The sequence below is a fragment of the Bos javanicus genome, chromosome 29 (genome assembly GCF_032452875.1).
Source record: "Bos javanicus breed banteng chromosome 29, ARS-OSU_banteng_1.0, whole genome shotgun sequence".
NCBI classification, from domain to species: domain Eukaryota; kingdom Metazoa; phylum Chordata; class Mammalia; order Artiodactyla; family Bovidae; genus Bos; species Bos javanicus.
The window spans coordinates 43,512,733-43,535,430 of NC_083896.1; the positions used below are offsets into that span (position 1 = coordinate 43,512,733).

At 62.8% G+C, this 22,698-nt stretch overlaps 1 protein-coding gene across 2 annotated transcripts; it reads right to left on the bottom strand.

Moving 5' to 3' along the window:
- Positions 1 to 1,474: 1,474 nt before the first annotated feature.
- On the bottom strand, positions 1,475 to 22,698 carry ATG2A (autophagy related 2A). Of its 2 annotated transcripts, none has more exons than XM_061406857.1 (41): positions 22,262 to 22,698; positions 19,796 to 19,958; positions 19,527 to 19,679; positions 19,302 to 19,404; positions 18,754 to 18,889; positions 18,310 to 18,408; positions 17,916 to 18,012; positions 17,659 to 17,823; positions 17,415 to 17,555; positions 16,619 to 16,856; positions 16,390 to 16,534; positions 16,196 to 16,288; positions 15,596 to 15,754; positions 15,257 to 15,500; positions 14,814 to 14,910; positions 14,557 to 14,713; positions 13,711 to 13,853; positions 13,494 to 13,633; positions 13,240 to 13,397; positions 12,608 to 12,758; positions 12,280 to 12,479; positions 12,105 to 12,185; positions 11,768 to 11,874; positions 11,579 to 11,671; positions 9,960 to 10,066; positions 9,661 to 9,737; positions 8,792 to 8,962; positions 8,537 to 8,663; positions 8,238 to 8,452; positions 7,491 to 7,699; positions 7,111 to 7,246; positions 5,288 to 5,488; positions 4,971 to 5,072; positions 4,803 to 4,887; positions 4,578 to 4,713; positions 4,420 to 4,492; positions 4,185 to 4,267; positions 3,827 to 3,948; positions 3,531 to 3,685; positions 2,212 to 2,364; positions 1,475 to 2,122 (listed from the first exon to the last, which is right to left on the bottom strand). In XM_061406857.1, exons 1-41 carry the CDS (start codon positions 22,430 to 22,432, stop codon positions 1,886 to 1,888), a joined length of 5,823 nt encoding a protein of 1,940 aa, XP_061262841.1. In that variant the 5' UTR covers positions 22,433 to 22,698; the 3' UTR covers positions 1,475 to 1,885. The 2 variants fall into 2 exon arrangements, with proteins under 2 accessions (XP_061262841.1, XP_061262842.1); XM_061406858.1 differs by having other exon boundaries at positions 9,960 to 10,030; positions 22,262 to 22,695.

Sequence of the window (22,698 nt, forward strand, 5' to 3'; positions counted from 1 at the left end):
TCCATCGATGGAAACCGAGGCCCAGGCGCTTGGGTCACCCAGGAGTTGCCTCGGGGCCCTTCCTTTCTTCTTAGAAGGGCTGGGCTCGGGAGCATCCAGGGTGGGTGGGCAGAGGGGCTGCAGGGACCTAACCCCACAGGGAAGGCTCTTACCTGGGTGCTGGGCTGGCCCTGCGGCACGAGGAGGAAGTGGGCCCACTCTGGGCCCAGCGCCTTTTGAGCCGTTGGCCCAGCCCCTGGCCGCAGTTAATGATTACCCTGTCGCCTGTCAATACTGATCACAAGTGCAGTTCGAAGGGCATCAAACCCTGGACTGTGCTCGGGCAGGGTGGGGCAGTTCCAGGAAGCATCAGCCTGGGCCCCACCTGCCTCTCCTGGCGGCATCAGATCCCAGCCATCAAAACCCCGCTACCCTGTCACGGCATGGCCCACCGCCCCACGCGACCGTGGGCAGTGAGGACCCTGGGGGCCACTAGGACAAAACTTCTGCCCCGCTCACCTGGGGCCCAGGTCCTCACGGAGGGCCCACCAGGGGCACCAAGCGGGTGGGGGGCTCTGCTGACACCCCAGCAAGGTGAGCATTCTCTACGCCTCTTAACCTGGGCCTCAGTTTCCCCACGGGCCCTCCCATCTCAGCGCAGTGCTCCTGGAGAACAGGGTGGGAGGGGCCCATAGAGTAGCACCTCCTTCCTTGTTCCCCAGAGACAAGGTAAGAGGTGGGGGAGGGGGCGGGCGATAGCCATTTCCCCATCCCGAGTGTTTCTGTGCAAAAGTCACTGTCAGGCCCCCTTCCAGCCACAGTGTTGTCCCCAGAACCCCTCCCCCTCCAGGGTGGAGCTGGGACCCTAGGGCAGAGGTTCCAGTCACCTGCAAACCTGCTAAGGAAAGCATGCGTGGCCCCAGAGGACCCAGCCTTCCAGGAATGGCCTTGACTGACCCTCGTGGCCCCTGGGTCGGCTGGGCAGATGACTGGGAGGGGCCTGAGGCTCAGAGACCGAGGGCGAGGCCTCAGGTCACAGGGTCGGGGCCTCAGCCCCGCTGGGGTCCTGCACAGTCCTACCCTTTGCTCTGGTCCAGCGCCCTCCCAGCGCCCCAGGGAGGGCTGGATTGGGCTTTTGGGGGAGGAGCCAAGAAACGTGGTCTGGGTGAGGTGGGCTCCAAGGACCACTCCTCCTCTCCTCTCCACTCAGCGCCCACCAGGTCACAAGTGGTGCCAGGGTGACAGTCCCCCAGGAGAGGGGCGAGGGGCCCAGCACATCAACAAGGCAGTGGAGGGGAGGAGCAGAGAGGCGGGCAGGTGGCTGGGTTCGAGGCCGGGGGCAGTGGGTGGGGTGGTGGTGGGCGGGGGGCTGTTCACCTGCCCGGTGCGTGAAGAGGGTGTGGCAACCCCTGGTGGTGAGCTGGGCAGTGCTGGGTACAGAGCTGGGGACGGGGCGGTGCAGGTCGAGGCTGGGGCACTGCAGGTACACAGGAGGGGCTGGCGGTGGGCAGTTTATTCCACGTCATGCAGACACTGACCCACACGCTCAAGGAGCTTAAAAATACATTGAGCCACACGGTGTTCGTGCCCCCATCTCCCGCTGAGACACAGAAAGACACTTGGCTGAGTGGGTCCGGGTCCGAGAGCCTCCATTCTGGAACAAGGCAGCGGTGTGGGCCCAGGTGGTGGCGGGGGCATGGTGTCCTTTCTCCCGGGAGAAAAAGTGCAGAGACAGGGCCGAGGCCCCAGGCAGGGAAGGTCCACTCTCACAGCGGTTGGCAGCGGGTGGGCCTGTCAGGGTCCTTCCTGGTCCGTTTCTGAAGGCCTGGCCCATCCAGCGGGGGGCCGCAGCGCTCCGGAAGTGCCCCTGGGATGGCCGGGCGAGGTGGGGTCCCGGGGCCCGCGCTCAGTCCCGGGCCTCGTCCAGACGCCACTTCAGAGCGTGGTCCTTGTGCGCGTCGGGGAGGATCTGGTTGCGCATCCCTCCCAGCAGGTTGGACGTGGCCTCGGTGGCCAGGATGAGGGGCTTCACCACGGTTGGGGGCAGCTGGCGGATCACGCCCCCCACGGCGCCGGTCAGCCCCTTCTGTTCGTGGCCCCGAGACGCCACCTCGCAGATGGTCTGAGCTGTGTCCAGGATGCCCTGTGGAGGCCGGCGGTCAGTGCGGGAGTCCGTGGAGGGGGTGTGGGTGTGGACGTGGGATGACTGGAAGCGGGGCTGGGCCTCCTTACCTCGCGAACTGTGTCGTAGGCCTTGGCCACGCCCTCCCGGAGGTCAGCCGGCTGCTGGCCCTTCCGCAGCCTCCGTACAGAGCGCTTGTCCTGCAGGGAGCGCGAGATGGGCGCCGCTGGGGACAGGATGTCATACACAGTCTCAGCTGTGGCCTGGGGGCGTGGGGGACAGCAGATGAGGAGACAGGACCAGGAGGGAGCCCACTACCCCCCCACAATCCCTGCCTCCCCCACAGCCACACTGTACTGTACTGCTCCTGGAGTCCTGCCAAGCTCCCAGCCCCCACGTCAGGGGGCTTTCAGATGACCTCATGCCCCGAGGGGACTCCCCGAACGTCCTCTGGACCCACACCCCTCCTCCTGCCTGTCTGGTGGCGCCACAGATGCAGCCCAAACCCAGTGCCTTGCCCTCCCCAGCTGCTCCTCGTGAGCCCCAGGGGCGGCCCTGACAGAGACCTGGGTTCCCCTCTGCCACCCCCAGCGTCGTTCCCCTCACCCGGCCTCCTCACCTGGCTGGGCCACACCCCAGCTCACTGCCCTGGGAGGGCCTCAGATACCCGCTTATCCCTCCAGCCTCCTCTCAAGAGATCCTGCCTGCCCCTCCCCAACTGCCCCGAGGATTTGCACGCTCCCCGCTCACTTCTGAGGATGGACGCACCTGTCCATCCGGCCCCCTCTACTCCAGAACCCAGGGCACTCATCTGCAACTGCTCGCAGGGTAACCCCCGGGCTTCCCGCCGGGCCTGGTGAAGCACCAGGGTCAATCTCTGGTTCATTCAAGAGAACCAGCCCCTTCCCCACCTGTCAGGACAGTACCACGAATGGACGGACACCTGCTGCTGCTGCTAAGTCGCTTCAGTCGTGTCCGACTCTGTGTGACCTCATAGAGGGCAGCCCACCAGGCTTCCCCGTCCCTGGGATTCTCCAGGCAAGAACACTGGAGTGGGTTGCCACTTCCTTCTCCAATGCATGAAAGTGAAAAGTGAAAGTGAAGTCGCTCAGTTGTGTCCAACTCTTTTCGACCCTATGGACTGCAGCCCACCAGGCTCCTCCATCCATGGGATTTTCCAGGCAAGAGTACTGGAGTGGAGTGCCATTGTCGTCTCCGAATGGACACCTAGTGGGCTCTAAAGCTGGGGGCCTGACACTCCCACACAGGAGCCACGGGGGCTCCGGGCCGGTCACTTGGCCTCTTGTCTCTGTGACTCTTCCTCCTAAGATCTCAAACGTCCAAACTGCCCACGCTCGGTAGAGCTGAGGAGGGAACTGGGCACCGTGGAGCAGAGCCTCCCCGCCCTGGACGCTGGGGGTCTGCTCACCTGGATAGCTTGCACCAGCCGGTTGCTGAGTTCCAAGGCGGCCGAGGCTGTGGACGAGCCGAAGGAGGCAGCGCCGCGCTGCAGCCCCCGCATGAGGCGGCCGTCCTTCCTGTACTGCTCGATGGGCAGCCACAGCAGGTCCCGGAACCCTTGGACTGTGGGGAGGGGGTGGTCAGAGATGCCCGAGGCTGCCCCCACCTACCCTGCTGCGGGAACTCGTCCACTTAACTCCCCAGAGCGGCTTCTAGGCTGCCCGAGTATGGCAGTTTCCAGAGCACCCAAAGTCAGATACTCACAGAGCTGGACGACTGAGTGCATGGGGCCCACACCCCCCAACAAGCCCGGCAGCTGGTTCTTGCGGATGTCCTGCAGCCACTCATTGAGCGCGTAGCCCAGCACCTTGTCCACACCCAGGAGCCTGGAACAGGGCGGGGAGAGGAGGGTGGGGCGGGCAGAGCCCCTCACTGAGGGGTCACGGGGCCAGAGGGACCCAAGGCACCCCAACACACCCTGCAGCTCCACCCGGCCCGGTATGGAGGGACTGACTGAGCCCATTTCACAGAGGACAAAACTGAGGTGCCAGAAGGGTGAGGTCTTGGCCAAGGCCCGAGTCAGGAACAGACAGAGGGCCCTGCGAAAGGCCTACAGGCTCACCCATGCCGGCAGCAGAGCCGCTTTAGCTTCAGCTCTGAGCAGTTGAGCTGGGCCAGGCCGATGAGGAGACCTGCGAAAGTGCCCTGCAGAGGGGAGAGGAGCTGGAGTTTACACCCTGGGGCCCAGGGACCGGCCCAGCCCCCCGGAGCCACTAGAGGCTGACAGCGGCCGGTACTGCCTGGCCCCCCTGGCCTCCCAAGGCCACGGCAGGACTGGGACCTGACAGCCCACTCACCACCTGGTCCATGGTGACATGCTTGCCATGGTAATCCAGCCAAATGGGCACTTCAGACGTGAAGCGGAACTCCCTGGGTGGGGAGTGGGGAGAGAGTCCCGAGGTCACTGGCCTGGCCCCCTGAGGCCTGGCCCAGGGTCCCCAGCCCAACGCCCTACCTGAAGTAGATGGGCTGCTGCTCGGTGGGGGAGGTGCCGAGCCTACCGCCTGTGGCCTCCTGGGAGCTGGTGGTCTCCACACCCTCCGGCTGCCCTTCCTGGGGGCCGCTGGGCGGGACCGGGGTCTCAGGGCGAGCTGGAGGGGAGATGGCGGGGACAGACTGGGGGTGGGCCCAGGCATGGTGGTGAGGCGGGGACCCTCCCCTCGCCAGCCCAGTTGCTCACCTTCAGCGGAGGTCTCTGCTGGGACCATGGGGTTGATGCTGGCCGCCAGGGTGGTGAAGAAGTCCCTGAGGAAGAGCAGGGCGTCCTGCGGGGAGTGAGGGGGTCAGACTCAGAGGCCAGTGGGGCAGCAGGCTCGGCTCAGGCTCCATCCCCACGTGGCCCGCTCACCTGATCCACGTTGAGCCGCAGGGGCAGCAGCGAGACGCGGAGGCAGCACTCGGGGCCCCCCAGGTTGGTCACGGGGGCCACGTGCAGTGCTTTGACCTTGAGCTGAAGGCAGGAGGTGAGCTCTGAGACCCGCTGCGCCTCAGGCCCCCACCCGCCCACTGCTCACCCAGCGGGTCCTGCAGAGGCCGCTCCCTCAGCGAAGCCCGCCTGTGCTCCCACCCTCCCGGATGTGTGTGAGCGCGCGCATGCCTACGCGAGCGTGCCTGCGGGCTCGTGTATGGCCGTGTGCGGCCCGGGGCGGCCCGCGGGGCCCGTACCATGTTGGAGTGGGTGCGCCGCGGCATGCGCTCGCTCGTGTGGAGATACAGGAACTTGTTGATCTGGGAGGAAGCCAGCCGGTCGCGCACCTCCAGCTCCTGCACGATGAACACCTGGCGGGACAGCGGCTGCTCCTCCAGCTCCCGGCCAGGGGCGACGGGGCCTGGCTCCGCTGGGTATGCCTCGTGCTGGAAGCTCACCTGCGGGGCGCACGGCGGCCTGAGCGGGCCACTCCCTGCACTCTCCGCCCCACGTGGCTGTCCTGCCGGCACCGCATGCTCCACACAGCCTCTGGTGAACCCGCAGGCCCGTTCTCACAGACCTCCCGTCCCCCGAGTGGCACCGGCGCCCCGTCACTCTCGAGGGCAGACCTGGTGCGGTCCTCCCGGCATCTCTCCATCGCCATGGCTGTCAGTCCTGCCTCCTCTACAATCCCTCCAGTCCCTCCACACTGTCACCGCCGCAGCTGCCCCTGGCCCGGGGCTGCCGTTCCCCCTCCCCTGAACACCCCCTGCTCACCCCCTCAAGCCCCTTCTCCTTCCACCCAGAGGGACCTTCGTGAAGTGTTCGCCTGCCCACCCCACGCCTGCAGACTCCTCCCCGTGGTCTTGCTAGGCCTTGCTCTCCCTCCAAGCCCCTCCTCGGCCCTTGCCCTTGATGTGGGGCACCCTGGCCTCTCTGCCCTTGACAGGTCAAAGCCTCCCTCAGCCGCAGGCCCTTGCCGGGCCTTCTCTCCCCATCACTCGGCACTGTCACCAGCTCCCTGGCCCATCTGCAGTGTGCGGAGCACTCACCACCCCCCTGAAGCACTTCCGCCCGAGTTCTCTCAGCACCAGCGCCCTTGTGAGCTCGGGGAGTGGGTCTGTGTGGGCTGGCTCTCAGTGAGTGGCTCTTGACCTGCACCATTTCTCAGGCCAGCCTGGCCCGCTCTCTCCCTCATGGACACTCAGTCCAGCAGCCCACCCTGTGGTTCTTTCCGCTGTCCCTCTGGTAAAACCCAGAACCGCCCGTGGTCCTCAGGCCCTGTGCAGCCTGCCCGGGGTCGGATCTCCGGCCTCGTCTCCTACCGCTCCCCGCCCTTCTCAGCGGCAGTCTCGCCGGCCTCCTTGCTGGTCCCAGAACATGCAAGGGATGCTCCTGGCTTGTAGCCCTCGCACTGTGCCCTCTGCCTGAAAACCTCCTCCTGGCTCACTTCCTCACACCTTTGTGCAAAACGGCACATTTCCACGAGCACCTTCCAGCCCTCCCCAGTGCTCCCTGAGCCCTCTCTCTGTTCACATTCCCCAAGCACTTATCACATTTGAGTATATGTATATCTAGTCTTCGGAGGCGGGCATGGCAACCCACTCCAGTATTGTCGCCTGGAGGATCCCATGGACAGAGGAGCCTGTCCACAGAGCTGGACACGACTGAAGTGACTTAGCACACGCACACGTGTAGTCTTATCAGGCTCCCTCTACTATGACACAAGAGACAGGAAGGCAGGTTTCTGTCTGCTTTGCTCATCGCTGCATCCAGCACTTAGAACAGCATAGCAGCAGCTGACTGAGTGCACGACCCGCGGGTTCCGTGGAGTGAAGTGCTAGCTGGGCAGCCGGGACGGAAGGGTCTGTTCTGGTCCCCCACCCAGTCTGCCTTCTATGCCCGAGCCCCCAGCTCACCTTGCTGACCCCGGTCCCCACCCCCACCTTCTGCACCCAAGCTCCTGGCTCACCTTGCTGATCCCGGTCCCCGCCCAGCCCACCTTCTGCATCCGAGCCCCCACTCACCTTGCTGACCCCGGTCCCCACCCCTGCTTCCTCTGCCCAAGCCCCCCGCTCACCTTGCTAAGCTGAATCTCCATAAGGACGTGGTGCTGCCTCCCACTGCCCCCCTGTGCACGCCAGGAGTTCTGGGGCCGGTTGGGGCCGGAGCTGCGAGAAGGGGAACTCCGGGGGCCTGAGAGGCTGACCCTTGCCCTGGGCAGAGGAACAAGGGACGAGTTGACTCAAAGGGAACCCCCTTCCCACGTTCCCTCCGGTCAGAGTCGGGGCCAGAGACCCTCCCCCTGGGAAGTTGGCGGGGCATGGGGAAGAGGAAGCCTTAAGGCCAGAAGATGAGGCTTGGGTTCAAGGTCTCCAGCTGCCGAAGGTCAGAACTGGACCCCAGCCCGGGCCCCATCTCCTGGGGGCCCCACTGCCACCCGCACCCGCTCCTTCTCACCTGTGGCCAGGGTGGGGGCCAAAGTCTCGGCCGCCATAGAGGTGCCAGACGAGGGAGACCTCACGCAGCACCACTCGACTGCTGGGCACGGGGAAGTGGGCAGGTGCCCGCAGCAGGTCCGTGCTGCCCAGTGGCTGCGCAAAGTGCCCGTCCTGCACTACGATGGGGCCTGGGTGCAGCTGCGTCACCACGGGCTCCCCGTCGGCGGGCTGCAGGGGGGACGCCACGTGAGCACAGCAGCTCCCCCGGTCCAGGCCGCTTGTTTCCCCCATCCTCACACCCCTCTCCCCTATTTCACATAAGGGGAGTCTCACGGACCGTGACCTGGAGGGGCCTGAGTGCCCCGTGCTCCTGCCAGCCCTGCCTCCCTGAACTAAGGTCTTGCTTGCGTGTGACAGGGAGCTTGGGCATTCCCAATGGCACCGGGCGGCCGGGAGGCCAGCACCCTCACAGTGAATGGTGCTCCTCCCCCTCCTGCTATCTGCCCTGCTCCTCTCCCTCCCGACCCTCAATGTCCCCACCCCTCTGCCCCAGACTCCATGCCTTGTCACTCCTCTGGACCTTTGTCAACTTCTTCCAAGCCCACAGTGAGGGTTGCCTCCCCAGGGAGCCCTTCTCAGCCCTACCTGTGGTTCCAACCCGCATCCTGGCAGGTGACCACCTCCTGCCTCTCCCACAGTGGGAGTTCTAGGAGGCCCCAAACTGAGCACCCTCTTCCTGGCCCTGCCCAGCCTGCCCACCACACACCAGGATGCCCAGGCCAGGAGCGTCCAGGATGCAGAACTCATCGCTGTCCAAAGTGTCTCCATCCCCCTCATCTTCCTTTTCAGCTTCTTTGGCCCCAGAGCGGGACCCCAAGCTGCCAGTGGGGGCCCCAGCAGCGGGTGAGGGGGGTTGAGCCCCACTCCGTTCTCCGGGGAACAGGTAGACCGACACTGGAGAGGCCTGGAAGAAGGGGCTGCCTGTGGTGGAGAGAGGGGCCGGTTGAGGGCTGCCTGGTGTGGGTGCTGACTGTGTCTACTGAGCCCACTGCACCCTGACCCCACCTGAGGCCTGCGCCAGCTCCCGCAGGCTGCGCTCGGTGTCCAGGAGGGCGTCTGTCAGGTCCCGCTGGTTGATGAGGGCCGTCTCCACCGGTGGGCACGAGGGCAGGGAGGCGGGGCTTTCTGAGAGCTGGGCCGGGCGGAGGGGCACTGGTGAGCTCGAGTTAGGAGGGAGGGGTGGGCCCCAGGGCCCTGGTGGGGGCCGCAGCAGGGGACAGGCCTGGGCGGAGCTCCGGGAACAGTGGGGCCAGGCCTCACCTGCACCTTCTGGCCGGCGATCTCCGTGGGGCTGGGCGGCCGGGGTGGGGGGTGCAGGTCCCCCGCGCTCGTCAGGTACTGCAGCAGGTTGATCAGCAGGGCACAGGAGTCAGCGCAGCTGTGCACGTGCATCGCATTGTTGGAGCAGCGCAGCTCGAACAGTGGCTGGCTCTGCGGGGCGGGGCCGGGCGGGGGTCAGCCCTGGGGTGGTCAGTCAACAACCCACTGAACATGGGCACACTCAGCCTGAGGGAAAAGGGGCTTCGCCCAGGGCTGTCCGAGGAGGCACGGGGGCTCTTCAGTGCCTCCAGGCTCCCGAGTCCTGCACCACAGCCCGGTGAGCCGGGGCCTGTGGTGGGGGTTTAGTTGCTCAGTTGTGTCCGACTCTTGGCGATCCCATGGACTGTAGTCCACCAGGCTCCTCTGTCGAAGGGGCTTTCCAGGCAAGAATACTGGAGTGGGTTGCCATTTCCTTCTCCAGGGGATTGTCCCCACCCAGGGATTGAACCTGGCTCTCCTGCACTGCAGGCGGATTCTTTACCAACTGAGCCCCAGGCCTAGTGACTGTCTTTTGCAGACAGGGAAATCAGGCCCCCACGGGCTGTCTCCGCAGGTCCTGCTCTTTCTGGGCCACAGCTGCCTTGTGCTGGCAGGGTTCCTACGGAGGGATGTCTGCCGAGGGCCGGACCCTTCCCAGGAGGGTGGCAACCACAGGGGAGGGCTGCCAGGGACTGCGAGCTGAGCCCAGGCCCCGGGGGCAGAAGCAAAAGAGACAGCAGGTGGGGGACAGTGACGCCCTGAGGCTCCCTTGCCCAGATACCTGCTCTGGCTCGGGGACCCTGGTAGGCCCTGGGCGCAGCCACACTCACCAGTCTGTCATCGGTGTTCCCCTTCCAGGTTTTTATCACGAGTTCCAGGAGGTCAACATCCAAGACGCAGACATAATCTGAGGCAGAAGGCAGAAGAGGGCCCTGTTGCCTCCTCCTACCCAGCCCCGGCCCTGGTGGGAGAGTCTAGGGTTTGAGTGGGTGCCGCCCTGGTGTGCGTGCGTGTGTCTGTGGGCGCTGAGAACCTGGCTGGCGGCTGGGGGAGGACGTCTGGCCGCTCTGGGGGTGGCCAGGGCCACAGTCCCTCAGAGGGGAGGGAGCCCAGTCTAGGCCCTGCCCACCTCGCCGCAGATCCAGGGTCTCCATCTCACACTTGTCGGACAGGTACAAGGCGGAGTCGTCGAGGATGAACCTGGCGGGGAACAGGGCTGAGAAGGGCCGGGAGCCGCTGCAGGGCCACAGCTCCTAAGAAGGTGGGGCTCACAGAGACAGGCAGAGGGGGCCCTGACAGGGTGTCCCAAGCTGACAAGAAAACTAGTGCCAGCCCTTCTCTGGCCTTGGTGTTCTTGTCTGTACAATGGGGAGACCACAGGCCCAGCCAGCAGGCACTCGGGGACACTGGGCAGCATTTCTCTTTCTGCATATCTGTCCAGCTCGTCCATCTCACCTGGAACTCACAGCAGCCCTGGGAGGGAAATGTCCTGCTTTTCCCCTACTGCTTTTAAATATGTAAGAATAAAGCTAATCTCAGATTCTGAGAATAGAACCTTGGCCCTCCCAATCTGTGGGTTCTGCTTCTGAGGATTCAACCAACTGCGGATCAAAAATATTTTTTAAAAAATCCATTCTTGGTCAGAGAACCAAAACAAACAAACCAACAAAAATCTAGAAAGTTCCAAAAAGCAAAACTTGTATTTGTTGCATGCTAGCAACTACTTTCACTTTCCACTTTCATGCACTGGAGAAGGAAATGGCAGCCCACTCCAGTGTTCTTCCTGGAGAATCCCAGGGACGGGGAGCCTGGTGGGCTGCAGTCCATGGGGTTGCACAGAGTCGGACACAACTGGAGCGACTTAGCAGCAGCAGCATTGACTACTTATGTAGCATTTACACTGTGTTGGGTGTTAAAAGTAATCTAGAGATGACTTAAAGAATATGGGAGGATGTACATGGGATACATGCAAATGTTGCACCCTTTTATATAAATGACTTCAGCCCTGAATTTTGGTGTCACGAGAGGTCCTGGAAGCAATCCCCTGCAAATACTGAGGGATAGCTATCCATCTCCTTCCAGTCTTTTCTGTGAAGACACGGAGACGTATACAAACACACCCCCAAGAATCTTTAAAAATATATGTATGTATGGCTTTATATCTTATTTTTTTCAGTAAATATTATTTGATGGCATTTTTCAATGTTACTCTTAAATTTGACTTTAATGGTTGGGTAGGCCGTCTTTGGGTCAGGAAAATCCACTGGTGGTGGGCATGGCAACCCAATCCAGTGTTTTTGCCTGGAGAATCCCATGGACAGAGGAGCCGGACGGGCCACAGTCCATGGGGTCGCAAAGAGTTGGACACGAATGAAGTGACTGAGCACAAGGCCACGTTTGCTGACTGAGGTCGTAATCTGAGCTCATATAAACTGCTTACAAGTTTTAACTATTTTAAATTATACTATGGAGGCTTTATATTTTACCCTTCTTATCCTTTCTTTTATCCTGAGGACGACCTCCAGAAGTGAGATTATCAGGCAAGAGCTCAAACGCTCTGCCTCAGAGGTCTGACTGCCTCTAGGTAGGGGAAACCTCCTTGACTTCCTCAGAGAGGGATCACTCAGATGCACAGAAAGGCCTGAGGCCTGAGGACACACAGCAGGCATGTGGGACCCTGGGGAAGGGGTAGCTACAGCCGACTTGGGGTGGGATGGATGGGGAGCTTGGGTAGGAGGGGTTGCATACCTGAGCAGGAAGGTAGAGGTGTCCATGACGATGTTGCTGGAGAGGGTGAAGGTCTCAGCAGTGACAAGGACACGTACGGGGAGGTAGAGGGGCCTGGGAGGGAAGGGGTCACATTTGGGCTGGGGCAGGTTCCTTGCCCATGAGAGCCTGGCCCCAGCCCCAGGCCCCCAGGTCCCTGAGCCTGGGTACCTGTAGTCCACGGCACAGGAGAACAGGTGGATGTGTAGGATGGTGATGACCGTTGGAGGCAGGTAGCCCAGCACTGGGTCATCCAGGACATCTAAGAACTCCAATAGCTTTGGTGGCCAGAGGAGAGGTATGTGAGGGTGAGGGAGCTTCTTTCTTCCCAACCCCCCGCCCCAGCCCAGCCCCCTATGTGCTGCCCACCAGCTGTCCACCGCAGCCTGGCCCAGGGGCTCCACCCATGAGCCATCTCCAGTCCAAGGGCAGCTCTGGCGCAGCCTCTGCCCCTCGCACCTGCCTCACCCAGGCCTGGAGACCTGCCCGCTGCACCCTCTTGGCTCACCTGGGAGTGCCAGCTCTGCTCCGGCAGGGCCATGCGATGGCGCAAGGTGGCCCTGTGCAGCCGCAGGGTCACCAGGAACTCCTGGGGGGCAGGGCAGAGTCAGCACAGGAGCCCCATGGACCTGGGAGGCAGAGCCCTGACCAAACAGGTGGGCCGGAAGCAGGCGGGCCTGTACCTTGACGTTCCTCTGGGGGTCCAGCTGGATGCGCACCGCGGTGGACAGCATGTGGGGGCCCCGGCCCTGGCCTCTGCGGCCTGAGGCTCCTTGCTCAGTTACCCCATCCTCCGATGGGTAGATGGTCCGGGCCAGCTGAGCCGGGGGAGCAAAGGCGGGCAGCTCCAGGCGACCGGGCAGTGGGTAGTCATCCATGGCCGCTGGGGAGGTATCTGGTGAGCTCCCCTGCCCAGTTGGGCACTCTACCCAGGGCACACATCCCTCCCGAGAGACTATCTGTGACCATGGACCCCTGGGACCCATGGCAACTGGCCCCCAGCCCTCACACCTCGGTGGTAGAGTGCTGCCTTCTCCGCTTCCAGGCAGAAGTAGCCAAGTCCCGGCTGGCCTCGGTACTGAGAGACGCTGAAGATGGTTCCTTGTTCCACGTCCAGCACCAGCTCGCCATGGGCGCCCTCCAGCCGCTTCCCACACTCGTCCTGCAGACAGAGCGTGCAGCCTGGCCTCAGAGGCTTTACTCGGCAGCCCCCACGCCCTCGGGGTCAGGGGGCCTCCAGAGCCCTGGTCTGACTAGGATTGGCTCTGGCTGCTCTCCAGACTGCTACAGATCTGGGGCAGCACCCAGAGGAGAAGGGTCACCCTCCCTGTCTACCTCCAAGCATCGGATGGTGCCTGCTCGGACCCCGAGCCTTACCTAACCCTAACCCTGAGTGCCTTACACATGGCAGGTGCTAGTAAGTGGCTGACGGGGCGTGATGGGATGGGTGGGGTGGCATGGGTGGGTCAGGGGAGCAGGTGGGTGCTAATGGCTGGGCAGGCCACACTCGGACCCAAGTAGGGCTTCTGTTTCGCACATTCCCAACTTGAAGCAGCTCACACAGGTCTGGTTTTCCTGCTGGTGGGGGCTCTGGAGTCGGGGGTCCCTGCCCCTGGGCTGTCGTCACCTCCTCTATGCCTCACCTTGGTCTCACAGTGGGCGGTGATCCGGCCCTTCAGCACCGTCACCAATGCAGAGAAGGTACTCTGGGAGCGAGGGCTCCGGGACTCACGGGCAAGGGGCCGGGGGGCACCTGATGCCCCCACTGAGAAATGGGTGTCCTCGTCGTCCGAGTCCGAGTCTAGGATGAGATCAAGGAGCTGAGTGGCAGGGAGACCCGGAGGTGGGGGAAGGGTCTGCCCCAGCACCCGGGACGCCACCGGAGCACCCTGCCTACCCAGCTTGAAGGCAGACTTGCACATCTTGAAGCTGTCTTGCCAGAAGCCCGAGGCATCTGGGCAGCCGGCGGGGGGCGCGGCGGGGGCGGGGGCGGGAAGCAGGTCTGCGGGCTCCCACATGAGCAGGTCATTGTTGATCCTGGGAGGACGGTGGGACACGGCGGTGAGGGGGGCCCGGCCCAGGCCCTGGCCACCCCGCCCCGCCCACACCATCACCTGTTGTAGAGGCTCTCGTAGGCCTCCTTGCTGGGCAGGAAGATATGGGCGGCGGGCAGGATCACTTCTAGGCTACAGCGGGACAGCGCCAGGGCCCGGGTCTGAAAGGTTCTCATCTCCTCAGGGTCTCCAGGGATCACCATCTTGAGGGGGAGGGGCGCGAGTGGGGAGAGCAGGGAAGGGGATGCGAGAGAGGTCAGGGCCTGCTGCCGGACTCAGAATCTGCTTCCTGAACTCCAACCATCATTCACATGAGCCTCCTCTGCTGGGATGTATGACAGCCGTCTTGTCTGGTCTGAAGGACTGACTGCATGTGAACCCTGCTCCAAGGGGCCTCATTTATGTTACCTCCTCTATCCTCATGGCAGGCCCTATGGGAGGGGTCATTACACCCACTCTCCAGAAGGAGAAGCTCATCTGTTGTTCACTTTCTAGGAAGTTGGACAATCCCGAGATGACACAGCCACGGAGGGGCAGAGCCTGGATTTGAACCTAAACCGTTTGGACCAGAGGCCAGGTGCTTAACTGCCTCTCACTCGACCCTCAGCACCTTCAGAGAATAGGATCCCGAGGCCCAAGTGTCCACTGCTGAGAAATGGCTGATGGGACGGGGTCATAACCGTCCCCATCAAGGCCCGTGGCCCAGGGCACTGCCCTCGCCACGGCCCCCACTCTCGGGCCCCACAAGCTGTGGTGTTTCTGATTCTTCACTGACCAGAGACAATGGAAGACATGAAATTCTCACTGGTGCTGAGTCACATGTTATCTGGCCCTGCAGGTGGTCTTATCCCCCTGGCCCACAGCCACTAAGTGGCTCCCAAGAGACTCAGAAGGCCTGGACCTCACCTCTTCCGTCTCGTACATGGTCCTTTTGGAGGAGAAGGGCGAGGGCTCGGGCTCCCGAAGGTCGCACAGGTTCTCAGCCGACAGCTCCAGATCCTCTCCCTTCTCCGGGGCCACTTCCCACGGTGCGTTGAGCTGGGGGTTCAGGGTCACCACTACCCTGCCAGGGCACAGGCCTGTCACTGGCCTGCAGGGCCTCCCGCTGCCCTCGGTAGCAAAGCCCTCCTCTCCTGTCTGCTCCTTCCAGAGCCCTGACTTACTGGGGCAGGAAGTACTTGTGCCCAGGGCTCTTGGGATCCAGAGCTTTGGAGACCCGCAGGCAGGGGATGGGCGGCTTCTCTCCATCTTCATAGGTGACTGGAGGGGATAGGGAGGGGTGGGGGTTGTCACTGCCACCTTTCCCCATCTCTTCCTCAACACCAGGTGGGTCAGTGGGGGCCTGGAGCCCTGCCCACGACAACTGTGTTTTATTGTTTACGGACCTGTGCCCTCCCTTGCACCCACAGTCTGCAACGGCCCTGGGATAAACAGTCCACTCTGCCCACTGCGCAGAGAAGCCCGGGGAACGGGCAGTGAGGGCGCCTCACTAAGCAGACGAGGCCTGGACCCCACTCATGACCCAGCCCCTTCTGGGGCCCCAAGCCCACCTCTCCCAGAGGCCTCAGCCCCCTGCCCAAGGGGTTGTCTCCTGGGGCAGTCTTACCATGCAGGTCAGAGCAGGTAAGTTCCAGGCGGGTGGGGGCTGGGGGACCAGGCCCACTGCTCAACTCTGACCGGAACTGGGGCTCAGTCAGCTCCAGTCTCAGCTGCTCAGCTCGCACGGCCCGGCCCGCCCAGGGGTCCCGCTCAGGCCGCAGGTCAGCAATAGGGAAGCGCAGCTGCAGTGTGGCCCGGGGTGCTGAGAGCCGCACCAGCGTGTGCTGCTCGGCTGCTAGTGGGGGCTCTGTCTGCGGGGCGGGGAGAATCAGAGCTGAGGCCACCCCCCACCACCCCAGGAGCGGGAGGATCCTGCCCCGTTCCCCACCCGGGTTGGGCCTCTCACCAGCAGGCCCGCAGGCAGCTCAGGAGGGGGTGTGGTGGCCAGGTGCAGCAGGGCAGCGAGCCGGTCCAGGGCCCCCAGTTCCACATCCGCCTGGAAGTCGGCCAGGTCCAGGGCCAGTTCTGAGTGACAATGGCAGGCAGGTGGGCGCCGGGGCCGGCTCTGAGGGGGAGGGTGCTCAGGTCAGCGAGTGCTGTGTGGCGGGGGATGTGAGGGCAGGATGGGCAGGGGTCCCCTGAGCGAAAACAGGAAGAATACAGAGCCCTCCCAAGTTGTGAGGAGATGAGCTTGGGGAAGGGAGACCCAGGAGGGGAGCAGGGCGTCATGGCCTGCTCGAAGCAGACAACCACGCCGCCCAGAACCTACCACCCACCCCCAGCCCTATGAGCTGGCAGGGCTTTGCCATGAACCAGGAGAGGGGCTGAGAGGATGGCACGCACGTGGCCCAGAGGTATTTCAGGGCTCCGGGGTTGGGGATGTGCTCTGGATGGAGCACAGGGAATGGGGTAGAGGGGGGAGCAGGGAGGCACCAGGGGAGGCTGGTGGGGGCAACACCCACAGCAAACAGCCAAGGGCCCCCAGGCCTGGAGTCGGCCGGGTTACCTTGGGCACCCGGCGCAGGGTCTGTGTGTGGCGCAGGTGGGCGCAGGGCTGAGCCGAGGCCTGGGATCGCAGGCTGTTGGGGAAGCTCAGGATCTGGGCAGGGACGGGGAAGACGGTGGGGTCAGGCTGAGCCCCTGCGCCCACCCTCACCTCCGGGCCCGGCCGCGCCGCACGCACAGGCTGTCAGCCCTCACCTCTGCGTACTCAGGCTCCAAGGCGCCCCTGGGCCACAGGCACTCCAGCACCTCCAGCTGCCCGACGCGCACCTCTGTGCTGGCGGCCCGCCGGCCCCTGCTTGTCTGCAGCTCCCAGGACAGCTGCACGGCGGCACCCGTTAGCCTACGGAGAAGAAGCTGGGCGTCAGAAGCGGGGACTTCAGGGGCTCGGGGGTCCCCTCACGCTCAGGCCGCCCTGGGCTTGTACCGGACATGGCTGCAAGGACAGGCCCTCTGGAAGCGCGGTCGCAGACGGTGCAAGTCATGGGAGCCGAAGGACCCATCCACGGTGGCATCAAATTCGGCAAAAAAGTGGGTAGTGAGGTCAGGGGGTCCAGAAGACGGGGCAGATGTCTGAAGCAAGGTCAGGGTCACACCCCCCAAGGTCATCTTCAGCAGCGAGTCTGGGCGCAGGGTGTTCGAGGGGGGCACCGGGGCTGTCCTGCCTGAGAGGACAAAGGCTTCACCAGAGGCTCCCCAGAGCTCGTGGGGACCCCAGGTCAAGTGACAGTCAGACACTTCGGCTCGGGGCTGGGAGAAGCCTCGGCCAAGGTGAGCCCTGACTCCGACCGGGAGCTTGGCCAGGCAGGCGTGACACGAAGCCTCGTTATGTCAGACACTGAGTCCAGGCTCGATTCAACCTGCTCAAGGAAACTGGACAAACTGGAGGTGATAAAGCACTTACCCAGTACCTGACACATATAAACTCTCAAACATACAGCCTGCTGGGGTCAGGTCTTATCCCTCACGAGAAGAGAAACTGAGTCTCCAAGAGTTTAAGTACTTGGGCCAATGTCACTGACTCTACCGCCTGAGCCCCCAGGGAATCCCCCGGTGTCACTGCCTCTGAAATCCAGGCTCTGTCCGTCACTTTGCCACCTCCCCTGAGTGTTCCCCCAGAACCAGGTCACCAAGGGTGGACCCCCAGGCCTCCTGCACGCACGTTAGCAACATGACCCAACACCGCGCCTTCCTCCAGCTCTCCCGGACCTGGGAGGACTCACCGGTAGGGGGGGCTTGAGCAGAGAGCCGGCGGGAGGCTGTGGTACTGTGCACAGAGGAGCCCAGGTCTACGTCGGAGAGCGAGAGCTCGGACACGGCTGAGGCCACACTGCTTGTGAGGCCCGCCATGGAGAAGAAGAGGTCTGTGAGCCAGAGGAAGGGGTCTCAGAGACAGCCGGGCTTGGCCCCCCGAGCCCTGTACCCACACCAGACTCCGTCAATTGCCAGGTCTAGCCCCACACCCACCAGTGCTCTCCAGGTTGACAAGGGGGTTCGAAAGGGGGTCTGGGCTGAGGGGCTCAGTCCCAGTCCCCGCCTGCAGCTGCTGGTTCAGATCCTGTTCAATCAGCCACAGGTCTTCAGCACCGAGCGGGCGGCTCTTGTTCAGCTTGTCCACCAGGCTCTCGGGGTCTGCCGGGGAGGACATAGCCTTGTGTCAGTCCCATCTGCCGGCCCCTTCCCAGCCATCCTCCCCCACCCCCCGGACTACCCAGACACCTCACCTGCAAGGCTCACAGCGCTGAGCAGTTCCTGAAGCTGCTGGAGCTGCCGTGGGGTCAGGAGCAGGTGCAGGGAGCCCAGCTGTCCACACACCTCCAGCTGGGGGAGTAGCGAGCAACCATGGAGCCCACGCCAGCCGCTGCGGCCACCCACCTGCTCTTACCCTGAGGAGGCAGCCTGCCAGCCACCAGGCTGAGCTTGGCCACCAACTAGCTGTGCGACCCTGGCCCCAACTTGACCACTCTGAGCCTCTGTATCCCTGTTTCCCCAGTTGCCTTGAAGGCAATGAGCTCCCCCCTTCCAATGACCTAGCTCTGTCCCAGGGAATACCAGCTCTGCTGAGAAGGACGCTGAAATGTGGTATACTTCCTTGTCCCCAGAGGTCTGGGGACCCACCTTGGGGCCTGGGAAGGCCTCATTCTGCTTCAGTTTCACTGTCAGCTCCAGGCACCCTGAGCAGCTGCCAATCTGCAAAGGTGGCTCTGGGGGTCCTTCCTGGGAGACGAGATATAGGAGAGGAGGGATCGAAAAGATGCAGTCAAGGTGGCAGTAGTGGTAAAGAATCCGCCTGCCGATGCAGGAGACGCAAGAGACGTGGGTTCAATCCCTGGGTCGGGAAGATCCCCTGGAGGAGGAAATGGCCACCTGCTCCAGTATTCTTGCCTGGAAAATTCCATGGACAGAGGAGCCTGGCTGGCTACAGTCTAAGGGACGGCAAAGAGTCGGCCATGACGGAGCGTGCACACGGTCAGAAGGGGTGGAGAAGGGCAGGTGGGTCCAGGGCCAGCAAGGACAGGCATTCGAAGGAGAGAGAGACCGTGAGGACCAGAGTCGGCCCACCTGCTGGGGGAGCTCCTCGAAGTGCAGGCGGACCCCCGCCAGCTGCAGCAGCTTGTGGAGGAAGGCAGGAGGCTGGTGCACATCCACCGGGGGCGCCTGGCTTGGGTCTCGCACCGCCTCATCGCAGTACTCCAGTCTGGGGAGTGGAGGATCAGAGAGTGCCTGGGCCACCATGAGCTGGAGTCCCCCGCCACGCATCATATTCTAGAAGTCTGGGGTCAGTGACATCTGGCCTGCTGAGCTACCGCATCGCAGCCAGGCCATCCTGGAACTCCACAGCCAGCCAGCTCTTGCTCCTCAGACCCTCAGCATGTGACCTGATCCTGAGGGCCCAGCACCCTGGCCCTGCACCACCCGGCCTCTGGACACCACTCCAGGCTCCCAGCACAGTCCACCTCCCTCTGCCACGACCACAGCCCAAGCCCACTCAGACTTGCCCTGATACCTCCTAGGAGCCTGGGATGGGGAGGCAGGCAGGGCCAGGGCCATTCAGCAGCCCCTCGCGCCCCTCCCCATTCACACAGCCCACCTGCTCGGCCTGCCCTTACCTTTGCACGTGGGCCTCCACCGCCACGCCACGCTCCCCAGTGCCCGGCGAGTGCTCCACCCTCACGACAGTATCCAAGAAGGTCACCTTGATCCTCCGCAGTACTGAGGGGTGGAGAGGGGGGTCTCAGGTCAGGCAGAGTGGTGAAGACCAGACAGTTTCCCTGTCAGGCAGCAGGGTGCTGCCTGAGGTCCTTGCACTAAGGGCCATGGAAGGGCCTACTCACCAGTCTCGATGGTCTGGGCGAACATCTCCAGTCCTTCCAGGGGCTGCGGTGGCTCAGAGGGCTCAGGCAGCCCGTCCCGCAGGCACTCCTGAGCCAGCTGCATGCTGGTGGTCATGCACGAGGCCCAGCTCTGTGAGTCACCAGTCCCCGGCCCTGCAGGTAGGAAGAGGGTCTCAGGGCAGGCGGGCCCAGTCAGACCCTGGGTGCCCAGGCCCGCTCCCACTGTCTGCTCCCCTCCCCTCCGCGCCTGAGCTTCACCCGGCTCTGACCTGGGCCCTGGCGGGGTTGCAAGGTGAGCTGGAGGCCTGACACGTGCACAGTGCAGTGGTCGGTGAGCAGGGCAGCCCAGGGCACGGCCACTTCAATGGAGCCCACGAAGCCTTCCACCAGCTCCAGTGGCGACTCCATAGACTCCAGTACCTCATTCACAGACTGGGAGCAAACAGGAGACAAAGCCAGCTCAGGGAACTCCCAAACCCAGCTGTCTCCCTGCTACTGCACTCCTCACCAGGCCGCTCCACCTTGGAGAGCGCTCTTGCTCTCCCATCCCGCCACGTGCTACTTACAAAGTCCTACCTCTGCTCAACTGACCCCTACTCTTGGCTGCCCTGTTACTGTACAGTTCAACACGCCCAGTCTTTCAAACCTGAGGACGGGGGAGCTGAAGGAGGAGGAGGAAGGAGCCAGGCAGAGAGGATGGAAGGGAGGGTTCCAGGCATGGGAACAGCACGTGCAAAGGCCCAGCCGAGACTGCAGCAGCCCACATTCACCTGGACAAGCATGGGGTTTAAGGGGAGTGTCCGGGAAAGGCAGGCAGGGGCTGACCTGAGCTGGAGGGGGACCCCAACTCCACCTGGTGTAGCTGCACCTCTCTCTGAAGCACAAGGCTAGAGCCTCCTGTTACAAATAGAGGGACAGCCCCCTGCACCAGTCTGGAAGCTCCCCGGCGGCAGGAGCCCACCTGCCTTCTCAGTGTGATTCTAGGCACTGTGGTGCCACCCAGAGAGGGCCTCAGTAAACCTCTGTTGGATCCATGAATAAAATACACGGCAGAACCAGAAGGTCCACAGAGATCAAGTGCAAATTCCTTACCCAGAGATCCACAGATGGGGAACCTTGAGGCCTAAACAGAAGGGACTCGCCTAGTCACTCAGTGCATTCTGGGAACTGAGACTGAGACCCAGGTTTTTCTCTTTCTGCTATCGCAGGGTCCCCAGGGACCAGGCTTCTCTGGAGGTCCACAAGGTAGGGGCTGCAGGCCTAGCAGCTTGGAGAAGGGTGGGCATATTGGGAAAGAACTTGCATTCCACCAGGGGTCAACCCCTCCCTGGAGGCCAGGAAGGAAAGTAGCCTAGCTAGGAGTCAATTCACTCCCCAACCAGAGGGCAGGGCAGGTGGGAGTGTAGAAAGACACAGTCTATAAGTTTGGGCCAGCCTAAGAGGCTGAGGTTAGAGGTCAGAAAAGGTCTTCTGCACAGGGATTCACAGCTAAGAAATGTCACCAACTCTGGGCCTGGGGGTCTCCTATGCTCCACATTTGCTCAGGAAGGCCTGGTCTACCGTAAAGCCCAACTCTTCTCGCCCAGACTATACTGAGGTGAGGCACACTGTCTGCTCCCCTAGAAAACTGAGAAGCCCCTGTCCTCATCGGGGCTTCCCTGATGGCTCATTTAGTAAAGAATCCACCTGTAATTCGGGAGACCCAGGTTCAATGGCACCCACTCCAGTATTCTTGCCTGGGAAATCCCATGGACAGAGCAGCCTGGCAGGCTACGGGGGAGGGGGCGGTTCACGGGGTCTCAAAGAGTAGTATACAGCTTAGCGACTAAACCACCAACTACCACCTGTCCCCTTGCCCACCCCTGTCACTCTGGACTCGAGGGCTGATCCAGTGCCAGCCCTGGTCTTTCGCCTCTACGGGGAGGCGCCTTTGCAACTTCCCAGGTCAGCTGTACCCTGAGTCACAGCTCTTTACCGCCCCCAGCCTCAGGGCTCTGACCCAGACCTCATTCCTCTCTGCTTGCCCAGAATCTCTCTCCTCTCTGCCTCAGGCCAGACCTCTCCACCTTTCCTCCAGGGCTTTCCTCTAGGTGATGCTACATGCTGATGCCCAAGCCCCTCCCCAAACACCCATTTGGTCCATCCCACTCTCCCCAAAGCAGGAAGTAGGCAGCAGAGGCAGTCAAACAAAGTGTTGATCAACAAGGGCGCTGACGCGGTTGTTGACATCCATATCCGGAGATGAACACCACCCACTGAGCCTGGGACGAGGGGTCAGGAGGTCAGGGCACCTTTCCCACAGGTGCCCACAGCAGGGTCCTGGACCCCTTCCAGACTTCCCCAACCAGCTGTATGTCCCAACTCTGCCACTTCCCTGGCCTGGTCCCACCAGAGCCCTCTAGTTCCTGCAATCCCTCCTCACCTTCTCCTTAGCCCCTTGACAACACCCTCAACTCTGGCCCCCAATTTGATACGCTTATCCTGGCATTCTCCAGAGAATTGACATCCGGCTCTCCAGCCTCAGTTTCTCTTCCTGCGAAGAAGAGGCAGGGACCCCTTCCCGTCTAGCTTCTGGCTCTGGACACGACTGGCTGGGGTCCCTCTGACCCCTGGAAAGGGGCGGACGCCCAAGGCCTCTCCACTCCGGTGCCTGGTCCCTTAGGTCGACCCTTTCGCAGGCAGCCTCAGGCCGCTGAGCTCCCCGAGTCTGACCCTTCCCAGGTTCGGATCCTCACCCAGATCTCCAGATGTATATCCCGCAGGGCAACGCTGCCCTTGTACAGATCCAGGCTGAGCTGGTCCAGGCTGAGGTGCTCCTGGAAGAAGTGACCCAAGTAATGGTGCAGCAAGTAGCGGCAAACCCGCTCTTTCACACAGTTCGACCACGGCCACAGCCATCGTGACATCTCGGGGACCGCCGGGCCCGGGCCGCTTCCACTCGCCTCTTGCCAGCGTTCCCCGTCCGGTTGCGCTGTTCACTAGAGCCCCCGGCTCACCCCGCCGCTTCTCTTAGTGCCAGGCCGCACCTCCGGACGCCCGACCACGCCCCCCACGCTCACTGCCATTGGTCACTGCAAAGGGCGAGGCCTACTGATTGGCTGCGGGGGCGGAGCCTTCAGGCGCGAAAAAGGGACTGGGTTCCCAGTATGATATAGAGCTCCAGATACTGATT